Source organism: Dermacentor andersoni, chromosome 10 (genome assembly GCF_023375885.2).
Source record: "Dermacentor andersoni chromosome 10, qqDerAnde1_hic_scaffold, whole genome shotgun sequence".
NCBI classification, from domain to species: domain Eukaryota; kingdom Metazoa; phylum Arthropoda; class Arachnida; order Ixodida; family Ixodidae; genus Dermacentor; species Dermacentor andersoni.
Genome location: NC_092823.1, coordinates 113952160 through 113964547, shown reverse-complemented (window position 1 = coordinate 113964547; position 12388 = coordinate 113952160). Strand labels below are relative to the sequence as shown.

Here is a 12388-nt window from a genome sequence, read left to right as displayed (position 1 = left end):
TGGCAAAATAAAGCTTTGGCGCAACCCAGCGCACCATTTCAAAAGGGACTTCTATGAAAGTCCCTAGCGTCCACCCGTACATCTTACGAACATATACGTGGCACGTTAATTAGGATACTCGTCATAGAAACTATTTTTACGGCAAAGTTCTCCGCCATCAGCATCGCCGAAGAAGTGGTGAACATCTTGACGCGAAAAGTAAATGGAAAGAATGGCGGCGAAATCCGGGTACGGGTTATGTGAAAAATTGCACTTGCGGTGTCGCTTCACGGCAGCGCGAATTTCGCGTCAAGATGTCAAGACCTTTAGCGCAACCACGTGACGTGACGTCACGACATCCGGAGGAAAAGCTGGGCCCCAACTCGCGCGCAATATGCAACGCATTCTTGGCTTAACCAAGCTAAGCCTGGCCATTTTAGAGCGCAGCTCTTTGGCGTCCGTTCCTGGGTTTCGCGTCGTCGTCGGCGTTGTCGTCGGCCTCGTAACCAGCTCCGCCCCCCTTTCATCCCCCCAGCGCTAGCAGCGACCGACTGATACCGCTGGATGCCGCTGACGCCGCTAGAGAGTCAAGATAACGTGACTGCATAGAACACCGTCGCCGCCATGCAGAAAGAGGAGGAAAGGGTCCCCCCCCCCCCCCCCCCTGTTCTTGTGTGGCGGATAGGGTGCTCTTCAGTTGCCGACGCGCCGGTTATTTCACGTAGGCCCCGGCACGTCGACGAATACGTGACCACCTTCCCACGGCTAGACCTGGTTCTTAGCGCTGCGGAAGCGAGGGTATCATATTGTTTGTGTCGGCATCGGCGGCGTTGTCCCTGAAACCAACTCCGCAGCTGGGGTTGACTCACTATCGGCGTCAGCGGCATCAGTCAGTCGCTGCTATCTCTTCCCTCCTCCCTTTATCGTGTTGTCCGCTTGCTGCGCGCGCTTCTGCCCCCATAGTTTGCCGCTGGGTGTACACGCCGCCCCCCTCCCCCCTCTTCCTGCGAGTCTCCGGTTGTCAAAGCGCCGGCTCGAACTTAATTCCTTTCTTCGCTCCTCCTCCAATGCAACCCCTGTGCTGTGGCAATCAGAGAGCCAGATCGGTGGCGGCGGATCTGTATATGTGCACCGCCCGAGCCGAAATTGCCGCTGCCGTTCGCCCTGTGCGGTGGCAATCAGAGAGCCAGATCGGTGGCGGCGGATCTGTATATGTGCACCGCCCGAGCCGAAATTGCCGCTGCCGTTCGCCACTGCGAAATTATCTGCCAGTTCTTTCTGAGCCATGAGCGAGACGACCGATGGAAGTCCTCCGTCTGCTGCTGCTGCTGCTAAACGAGCTGCCAGAGCAGAGGCCCAGCGCCGTCGCCGTCAGAATCCAGAGGTGCGTGCCGCCGAAGCAGAAGCTTACCGTCGCCGCCGTCGAGATGATCCAGGAGTACGCGTCGCCGAAGCAGAGGCTAAGCGCCGCCGCCGAGAAGACCCTGCCGTTCGCGCTGCCGAAGCGGAGGCTCATCGCCGCCGTCGAGAGCAACCAGCAGTAAAGCGAGGCTGAAGCAGAAGCTCATCGCCGCCGCCGAGAAGACTCTGCAGTTCGCGCCGCCGAAGCGGAGGCTCATCGCCGCCGTCGAGAGCAACCAGCAGTAAGCGAGGCTGAAGCAGAAGCTCATCGCCGCCGCCGAGAAGACCCTGCCGTTCGCACCGCCGAAGCGGAGGCTCATCGCCGCCGTCGAGAGCAACCAGCAGTAAGCGAGGCTGAAGCAGAAGCTCATCGCCGTCGCAGAGAAGACTCTACCGTTCGCGCGGCCGAGGCCGAGGCCAAACGCAAACAAAGGCTCGCAAACAGTCAGGGTGCAACAAATGCTTTCCGGCGACAGTTTACAGACAATCCGTTTGGAAGTGTGTGTTCAGTGTGTGATCGGCTCTGGTTCCAAAATGACGTGAAACCGCTTCCGGATACGTGCCGTGAGAATCTCCGGTGTGCGTTTCCCAACTCGGACTTGTGTCAATTCAGACTGTGTTCTTCATGCATGCAATCTGTGCGGAAAGGTGACATTCCTCATTTTTCGACAACAAACGGTTACAAATATCCCTCGAGGCCAGCGCACCTTCCACAACTTAATGCGGTGAGTGTAAGACTCGTATCTCCGCGAATCCCATTCATGCAAGTGCGACGACTGATGCACGGCGGAGGCCAATATGGCATTAAGGGTATAGATCTCGTCTTTGAGAATCAAGCATTGGTGTACCAAGTCGAACATATATCAGTCTATTTCTCCGACCACAAAGCTTCCTTCATGACTGTCAAGAACTGTTAGTGGAGTCTTTGTTAAAGGAATACGTGTGAAAAATAAAAATAAAATTCTGTGATAGCGCATACATGTGTTGCTCGATTTCTTTGCCTCAATCTATCGAAAAGGTGAAACAGCTTATTTGCTGCGCTCAAATTTCGCATTAGGAAGTAACGTAATCGTCGGTAATTTTTTTCATATAACCCGTACCCGGATTACGCCGCCATTCTTTCCATTTACTTTTTACGTGTGTGTAATCGCGCACTAAAGACCTGCGTATACTCGATTAGCTAAACATACTATTAGAAGAGGCCGTATGGCTTCCCGAGAGCGGTATGGCCGTTGTGAATAGATTTGCTTTGAAGTCGCACAAAACGGTAACTTCGGTGGCTGACGCCCAGCGAAACAGCGTAGTTAGGCCTAACAGCCAAGACCGACGCGACGCTGGCACTCGTCGCCGTTGGGACCACATATCATGCGCGCGGTCTAGACTGAGGACTGCAATAGCGACGAGGGCACCTACCAAGTTAATATGTGCGCTTACATAATGTAACAGGTGAAGTTCGCGTGTAGATGGAAGGTATCAAGCTGAATTTGCGCAACACAGCGTAAAGTGCCGGCGTCGCGAAGTCAAGGTCGCACTTAACGGCACTGCGACAATGCATGGCGCGTGAACGCGGCACGCTGTCACGGCCTCAACAGCCGTAAGAGTTTAAGTAGACTGAAGCACAACAGTGACGAAGAGCCTGCAAACAAGCTTTCTGCGCAGCTGGAGTTGGAAATTGAACTTGCATTCTTGCATGAAGATATCTGTATATTAGCACTTTGAAAATAAACCTGATTCGAGAGACAAACCTGTTCCCCGTTTGGCAAGTAATTAACGAAACATTTTTTTTTCTAGGTTTCTAAACATCTGGCTCTTTCGTCAAGGTTTTAGACAAATCACACCACTATTCCAACTGTTCGCTTCGACCTCGCTTCGAACGAAAAAACTGATATTCGCACAATGTTCATCTTCACATATATCAATATTACCCCCAAAAATCCTAGCGACTGTCTTCCTAATCCACAGAAACATACATTTGCCGTGACTAACATACAGAACAAAACGAATATAGTGAGCGCACTTACACCAAGCGACAGCATAAAGTATGCATTACGATCTCAATAAGCGCTTTTGTGGTTCAGTCCGTGTATATCAGTCCTAGGCAGCAAAGACGACTTACATGTACATCCGGCTGTAGCATCATTCACGCCCATTATAGAAACATAATGATCAAAATAGTTCCTTGAACCAGAGATCGCATCTTGGGCGCCTGAGTTACCGCGACAATGTCTTCTAGCATCATCACTGACGGTAGTAACTTTACGAATGACAACAGTAACAACAAAAGGCAACATTACAATTTGCGAATATCAAAAAAAGAAAAAGAAAGCACAGCCTGCACGATCATTCTGCAAGAGAAGTCATATAAAATACCAGCCGTCTCAAGAAAAGACATGTGCGACGCTAATGTTCAGAATAGACACACTCGTCACAAACGAATCTCGTCAATGTCATCCTCGCACTTTGGTTTGCTACGAGTACAGTGTGTAGCGAGCTTCGTGGCTTTGTCATAACCTTGCAGAAAGGCACGCCTCCATTGATTCGAACACATAGTGCCTGTATACAGTGTTCCCGGTGAATGCAAAGGGATACACCCTTTAGGCCAGACATTGCTCGGATACGAAGTCCTCCCTGGACACGCAGTCAAAGACGGTCCCGAACTCCGGCATGTTGTGCAGCGGCAGGAGACAATTGGCGCGCGATGACAGCACCGGTTTGGGACCCTGCTGGTCGACGTCGCACGAGAGCAGGCAGAACCGAGCGAAGAACACGGCTTGCGCCTCGGGCCACAGACGCCGGAACTCGTTGCCGGCGGTGGCGACGCCGAAGCTCTCCACCAGGGCGTCGTAGGCCAGCCGCAGGCCCTGGACGCGGAGCACCATGTCCCGGCGTTTGAGCGCCGCTGTCGTTCGGCCTTCGGCTCTGTGCCGCAGACCGAGGCGGCGGTGCAGTCGCTCCAGGCACTGGGCCGTGTTGTTGTACTGGCGCTTGGCGTCCCGTGACCACCAGACGTCGTGGAGCGGGCGGCTGGGCCCTTCCTGCGGCGCCGTTGCGATACGCGTCAGATCATAACCATAGCTCGCTGGCGAACTCTGCGGCCTTTGCGTAGGCGCATCTGGCACGGCTGTGGGTAGATGGGTAGCTCGTGCGATGGGCAAGACACCCGCCGTTGTGTCGACCGAAAGTACGCCAAAGGCAAGAAGAATAAGGGAATCCGAGTGGCTTGATATCAATTACAGCCATATGAGGAAAACAGACAGTGAAGCCAGAGAAAAGAAAGCATGTGAGAATACGTCGGTTCGGCTCGCGCCTGCGGCAAGTTATCTTTTTTATCCACTTTCGTTTCCATTATTCTTATCGTTTCGGCATCTCAATTTAAACATAAAAAATTACCCTGTGATTTATCTGGCTTCGTTGTCTTTTCGCTAGATAGTTGTAACGAAGGCATACGCGAACAAGTTTTACACAGTTGACGTTTTGGTCATTTATACGGCGCGCGCCTGGCGCCGTATTCTACGCCAATACATTTTACTTTTACAGCGCAGTTCTTAAGCGCCCGTTCTAGGTGCGTGTGCTCATTCGCTCGTAACCGAACGAATGAGCACAGGCACAAGATGAAAGCGAACGAGGAGCGCAGCGGCAGATGAAAAAAGAGCGTGCAAGGAGGAAAGTGGACGAAAGCAGGAGGGGAAACAGTCTGCACATGCGCTGAGTTGCCGGCCGCTACGGCATCCGCCGCCTACCTCATCTGTGCTTTCCAAGGGGGAGCGAGCCGCAGGTGGTGAAGTGGGGAGCGTTACGCTCGTCGGCGGTACCAGCATGTGTGACTAAAGCCCCTTAAACTTCGTAAAGTAGCGACGCTCTCCTCCTCCGCCTTCACTCCTCCTCGTTTATCCTCTCTTTCACGCTCCCTCCTCGACGGTGGCGCCGCCTACAATGCTCGAGCGTAGCAACGGCGCCAACATGCGCTCCTCGCCACTCCGTAGACGCTTCTCGAGCAAAAATGGCGCTGATGCGCGGCGCGAGGGCCCACGTGATGCTATTAGGCCAATAGCGACGCGGCGTCGGCCTCGGCCACAGCGCACGAGGAGGAGGCGGTATTCTTCAAAGCGTGGCACTACTTTACGAAGTTTAAGGGGTTCTATGTGTGACGGGTATCAGTGCTCCAGCAAGGGGCGATGGCGGGCGGTTACGAACTCTCCCTTAGGTGTTGCCGCCGCTGACGCTGGCGGCACGACTTTCCCGTGACGAAGGGCCGCTCTTGTCGTTGGTGGAACAAAAGCGTGAGAAGAAGTAAGCGTAGTGCCGCGCAAGACGGGCTGTGCGGCGATGATGGCTGCGATATGGCTGCAGAGTAGCGCACGCGGCATGTATGGAAACAAAACGCGCTACCCACAGCGTTCTTTTGCTAATACAAAACATGTACCTATGCAATCATTATGGAAGATATTGACACGCGAAGTGAAAACATGTACAGAGCAGCGCTCAAATTTCACATTAGAGAGTATCGGAATCGTGGGTGAATTTTTTTTTCTTGTTCGGACACTTGACGCAGCGAGTGAAATAAAATGAACAGTGAAATTTAGAACCTTTGATCAAAAGCACGGTTCTTGGTCAGCTAATCTAATGTGTGCGCAAATAGCCAAACGATTGATGGTGTGCCAGTGATTTTACACTTGATACCCTTGTACGCACATCTGTAGAAACCAAACACAGCTGAAGCCTGTCTCCTGGGCACGTCATGGTGATCTGTTCGGACAACAAAATTTATGCATTAAACATTACCGCTGACGCGCTGCCTATCGAAGAAGTTAATCTGTAGCTACACCAAATTCAGCTAGACAGGCCATTTAGCATGCAGCGGATACAGTCGGTATACGGTCGATGCTAACTGAAAATAAATTGCATTTCCTCGCACATTTCCGAAACGAATTTATTGAGCTTGTACTAACCTCAGAATTCTTCCTAAGTACACACGCTTTGAAAGCTCCCTGGTTCCAATTCGCAAATGGCAATATGTTCCAGAAACTGATAAGTGAAAAAGGGAACTGTTCATTATTCAATTACGCAGTAATAATTAACCTTGAAGTATTGCCTACCTCTTCGAGTAATACTGCTCTAGGACTAGAATTTTTATACGTGCCATACGTGATTAAAAGTCCTGCTAGGATAAAAAGTTATATAGATCCAACGGACATGTTGGAAACTATTTTAGGCGAAGCTTTCATGAAGCGGCAGTTCAATGCTTTGAAACTAAGTACGATTCATACAATTATCTTTATTTATCTTCTTAATTACCTGTGTAACGTGTGAATCTCATGCTAAGTTTATGCACTTCACCGTTGAGAAGCTTCGCTGCAAGTGCCATAGCAGGAGTCAGCAGCAGGTGTTATAGGAGTAATCAGGAGTCAAATTTTGATAAATTCGCAACCATTCACCCTCGTTCACTGCGGTCCCATCGTCTGCTGTCACTCGTCTCAAAGCTGATTTGCTGGGAGCGAGAAAAAGATTCTGCAAATTTTGTCCCGTGTACTTGCCCGTGTGTGTTAACTGAGGTGGAAATAACATAAGAGTTTTCTACAAAAATTGCTATAGGAAATTTTGGCGCTAATGTCTATAGGAGCGCCAAGCATCGCGGTTCAATTAGCATGGCAATGATGGACAGCACATGGGTGTACCTAGACTTCGTTCTTCTGGCTTCAAACGTCTTTGCGACTTTGCAATATAGGCGACGGCCGAAACAAGGCGACCATGGCGTAATTGGGGATTCTAGAATTGCTCCTGGCGCTTGCACTACACAACAGCATACCCACCGCGGTGGCATAGTGGCATGGGCGCTTGCGCTGCCGAGCCCAAGGGCGTGGAATCAAAGCGCCGGTCGAGGCGGCCGCATTTCAATGGGGGCGAAATGCAAAAGAAAAAGAAAATGAGAAAGAAAAGAAAGGAAAGGCCCGTGTATCGTGCCTGAGGTGCACGTGAGAGAATCCCAGGTGGTCGAAAATAATCCGGAATACCTCACTATGGCGTGCCTCGTAATCATATCCTGGTTCTGGCACGTAAAACCCCAGAACTTACAAAAAGTATGGCCTCCGAGATAAGCTAGGGAGCCGTCGCTGGCCGCGCGATTTAGATGGCACCTACGATTGGCCATATTCAACAAAATATTGCGGTATAAATCGAACACTTAGCCAATTTTTCCCATGTGCCCACAGTCTAATTGCCCTGTTGTGTTTAGAAAACTACGAGTAACTGGAAATTTAGAAAAAAATAAAGCCTAATAAGTAACGTCGCAAGATGGACCAACAAGCAAGAAGATTAGCCAAGTCCATGTATTAACCAGCATTCTCATCATAGAGGAAGGAGGAAGGGTGCGTGACGTCACGCAGCTACCTCGGGCAAGGAAACCTCACCTGACGCCGCGCCAGCCTTGGTTCGGGGCCTGTCTGAGCATTCGTTGTTTGGTTGTGGGCCCACCAAGGTTGCCGGACTTTCCAAACCATTGTTTGGCTCCCAGCAACGATCTCTTCGCGATTGGCCCTCGCCACCCACTCTCCTCTCTCCTGTCCGCCATACCCTATAAGCGCGCTCGACGGCTAGAAACTATCGCTTGCTTAGCGCTTGGTAACGGCCTGATTCCCACGAGCCTTTCTTTTACGTAATTTTTTGTGACCAGGCTTCAACACTGTGACCTGACGCTTGCAGGTAGTCTTTTTTTTCCTTCCTCCATGATTCTGGTCGCAGCTGAACGATCCCATCGCCAGGGTTCACTCTGGTAATCTCCGAAGAAAAATTGGCAGTGGTTTAACTCGGCTATGCCAGGATATACGACGCGAAAGCTAAGGCATAGCATGGTTAGCTTTGGTTAATTGCAAGTCCAGGTTAGTCTTGTTGTCTAGCTATGTTGCGGCGTTCAGCCAGTCGTTCGGCGCGCTGTTCGTCTGTTTCCTGGGCGATTCGTTTCCTCTTCATCTCGTTCCGATGTCGATTCCAGGCCTCCTCCTGCTTATCAGAATTGTCGCCGTCCATACTGCCGCCTCAGCTGCGGTTGCGGCGCACGCGAGCTCTCCTTTTCAATCCTCCGACATGTTATCAGGCATGCGACGCAGCTGGCTAAGCGAGCGGAGGCGAGCGCAACGACGAGGAACGCGGTGCGACGTCATGTGCCTCCTCGGAGCACGGCCGCGGCGAAATCGCAAGTTCGCGGCCAGTAAAGCTTTCGCTTTAAAACTCTACTAGAAGCGACTGGTGGGGACTCGCACCGTTTCCTTCGCGGTCGTAAAGGCCGGTCCGACGACCTCCGCGATCCGCGTCGCCATGAGCGCCCCGACGGTGGCGTAGTTGAAGTACGGCGGCACGTCCACCGGGTAGAAGTGCGGCTCGCGCTGGTACAGCGTCGGCACCACCACGGACGACGTGGCCTCCGAATAGTCCAGCTCGTCGAGTTGCTCCAGCCGAGAGACGATGAATTCCTGCCGCGTCGGCGGGCTTTGCACGAGCCGGCCATGAACGAACGCCATGGCCTGGAGGAAGATCTCGACAAAACTGGCGTTGCGCTGCTCGAAATCGGCGTCGAGCGGCGCGGTGTCTGTCACCCTGGCGGTCCTTGCTGACTTCGGCTGCAACGTTACGGACATATTCAAAGTCGTGGCGTAGAGGCCATTGAAGCGAGTGCCTTCGTGTTGTCTAACGTTTAACGTTAACATGAAATGTGCGTTAGAGGACAAAGCCGGATGGATGATGTTCACTGTGTGACCGACGCGGCCGGCGGGGAATTCCGAACGGCTCAACAAAAAACACCGCCAGGGGAAACGCGGAGCCAAACAGAGGCAGTAGGAAAGCAGGAAGGAGACGTTTCGTCAAACGTGGGGTGGGATTCTGGAAACTGGGACATTCCATTATATTGTCAAGTTTACCATCTAGTCAGCTCTGATTGGGTCACAGGGTTCCTCCCCAAGTGGCTCAAAGCGCCAACCTGGCGGACCTCGGCAAAATGGCAGAATTTGACATCGTTGAAAGTTTCACCCCTAACAGTGCCGCTTCCAGTAGAGAGTGAGAGGGGCGAGGGGGGAGGATTCATGTAGTGGCAGCCGCTAGGTGAAGATGACAATAAAAGAGTGACGCGGCGTAGAACGCACGCAAAAGTACAGTGTACTAGAAGAGTGTAGCAAAAGCAAGCTCGTCAGAAAGTTGCAGTAGAAATCGTTCAACGCATATAGTCTCGGTTCTCGTCACACCCGCTGCGCTGCCTCAGTGGATGTATGGCGTTCTGCTGCTGAGCATGAGGACACGGGCTCGATATCCGACCGCAGAGGCCGCACTTTGACGGAGTCAAAATGCAAAAAAAAAAAAAAAAAGAACGCTTATACTTGTGTTTAGGTGCACGTTATCCCCAGAAGGTCAAGATTAACTCGGCGCTTTCCTTTGGCGTCTCTCAAAGCCACTGCAGTGTTTCTTGAGGGCATTAAACTCAATCAATCAATCAATCAATCAATCAATCAATCAATCAATCAATCAATCAATCAATCAATCAATCAATCAATCAATCAATCAATCAATCAATCAATCTGTTCTAATCTCTGCCTCGCCTCCGTCGTAGCTGCAGATTGCGCAAATTTGCGTCAGAGGAGGTCACAGGCTGTTATACAGAGGCAGGCCGAGAGAAGCGCTACACGATTGAGACGTGTTAACAGAAACTGATGAAAAACTCTTCTCCACAACATTAGCCTAGTTGATTTTTAACAGGATTTGTGCCGCCCGGGCAATGCGTGGGCTAACCAATTGATACGTTATTAGGCTAACAGAATGGGTGCCAAGTTAAAGGGTACGCACTCCATAGCGTTTCCACCTATTTTGTAACTTTCCGCCTAATTGTCCCTAGTATTCCCGCTATATTCGCTAAATTTAATGATGATGGCATTTATAGTTATACGCAAGGACAACGAGCGAAGTTCTGCGTCACTCGAAAGAACACTCTTAAATCTTCAGAGCGCTTGCATACGCAATTAATTGCCAAGGCCCCAACTAACCCAGACGCTTTGAACTTTTCCTACAATTACTTGGCCCTTTGTCAGCAAACAAAGAAGCTGCCTCATACAGTTAACCGGGGACGCCAGGCGAATGTCGTATCATTAATGAAGACATAAAAAAAATGACGCTCAATTTATTATTTACAACGCTTTTAGTCAAGCCAAGAACGTGAAAATTTTGTCACACATTGCACTTGCCACGACACCCCTTTCTGCGAAATATAAACTTGGTGTAGACTCTCTCACGAAACTGAGAAACACGGATGATAGCGGCCGCATGACAACTTCTAACATTTAATCATTATTTTTTTTAGAAAGCCTGTCTTTGATCCAACCGCATTTTATTTCGCACAGAGATGCTCCGTGATGTTCCCCTCACATTCCCTAAATGTGACCTTGGTGGCAGTTGCAGTTATGACAGGGCAGCGTGAAAAATTTTTCACCGCTCGTAGAAAGCACCTACAACGCTTCGGAGCACTTTCATGTGTAATTTAGTGCAAAGGCCGAACGAAATTAACCAACACGCTTTGATATTTGCCTTCATATTAACAATAAGATGCACCTTATTTCTAGCAAATATAAGCTTGGCGAATTGCCTAGTTCACCGAATGCACTGGAGAAACGCATGGGAATAGGGCAAATAAAACGAGGATTCAGTAAATATTTCCACCGTTTTTACATAAACCATGAAACTCCTAAATTCGCCGCACATTGCACAAGATTACCCCTAGATATTTTATCCGAATTTGAAGTTGGGATCTTGTGGAGTTGTTTTAGTAATCTGGAAAACGTTTCGAATAACGGCACTGTGACAATATGGAACGCTTGAATAATTAGCCTTATATAAAGGATGTAATTAACCTAAACAAATTAAACATTTATCGCTGCAGGTTACTGGCAACATGCTTCCTACTTCCACAGAATATAAACAACATGTATCGCATAGTTCCTCGACGAGACTGGGCTATATGTGCTTTATACATGTCATAAAAATATGCGAAAAGGCGAGCATTCAGTAAATATTTTCAAAGCACATAACGTTTGAAGCTTTCAGAACACGTCAACCCCAGAATAGTACCCATTTCCTTAAAATACGAATAATGTGCCAAGTTCGGTCCTCCCATAGATACCAAGAAACTTTTGAATTCAAAAGTATCGTATAATATCTTTAAAATAACCGAGAACAAGGTTTTCGGAGTTTTCATCTAACCCCTAAATGACACACACATAAAATTTGCCGACACATTGCCCCCTAACAATACCCGCAGTTTCTCAGAACATAAACTTGGTGAGTGATCTAGTTTTCTTTTTTCTCTTGAATACCGTGGGAACTGGCCTATAATGGTGTCGAGCGCTTCTTAAACATTGTGTGGTTTTACGTGCCAAAACCACTTTTTGATTATGAGGCACGCCATAGTGGAGGACTCCGGAAATTTCGACCCCCTGGGGTTCTTCAACGTGCACCTAAATCTAAGTACACGGGTGTTTTCGCATTTCGCTCCCCATCTAAATGCGGCGGCCGCCGCGGCCGGGTTTCGATCCCGCGACCTCGTACTCAGCAGCCCAACACCATGGCCACTGAGCAACTGCGGGGGGTTCGAGCGCTTCTAATCGCATTAACAGCTCGGCAGCTAATGCCACTGAGTCGAATCGATTTGCCATGGTTAAACATCCTCCACTCACCGTCATGTCTTCAGAGACGACCGCGAGGTCCACCTTCTCTATGCTCTTCTCGGCGACTCGGGGCATCACATTAGCCAGCCACGTGAAGACGGTGGACCTCGAGGCGCTCTCCCTGAGGTACTCGAACATGGTCACGAGTGCTTCCCTGCTTCCGCGCAGCTCCAGGATCCTGGCCAGGAGCCTCGGCCACGAGATCGACACGGGCTTTCGCGCCAGCGAGAGGCAGAACTCCGCCGTGTCCACGGGGTCCATGGGCAGCCGGCTCCTAGACAGTTCCATGGACAGGATCTCGGCATCCAGAT

At 50.3% G+C, this 12388-nt stretch overlaps 1 protein-coding gene across 1 annotated transcript; it reads right to left on the bottom strand.

Annotated features, from left to right (window-relative positions):
* Window positions 1-1570: 1570 nt before the first annotated feature.
* On the bottom strand, window positions 1571-12386 carry LOC126544738 (uncharacterized). Its single transcript, XM_055077823.2, has 2 exons — window positions 12087-12386; window positions 1571-4415 (listed from the first exon to the last, which is right to left on the bottom strand). Exons 1-2 carry the CDS (start codon window positions 12363-12365, stop codon window positions 3975-3977), a joined length of 720 nt encoding a protein of 239 aa, XP_054933798.1. The 5' UTR covers window positions 12366-12386; the 3' UTR covers window positions 1571-3974.
* Window positions 12387-12388: the final 2 nt, after the last annotated feature.

What these genes read in the sequence shown, in the direction of transcription:
- LOC126544738 (XM_055077823.2), bottom strand. Translation starts at nt 12,365, where the DNA reads ATGGAACTGTCTAGGAGCCGGCTGCCCATGGACCCCGTGGACACGGCG. An exon ending in TCGTCTCTGAAGACATGACG is followed by an intron (nt 4,416 to 12,086) that starts GTGAGTGGAGGA and finishes ACGGCGCCGCAG; the next exon opens with GAAGGGCCCAGCCGCCCGCT.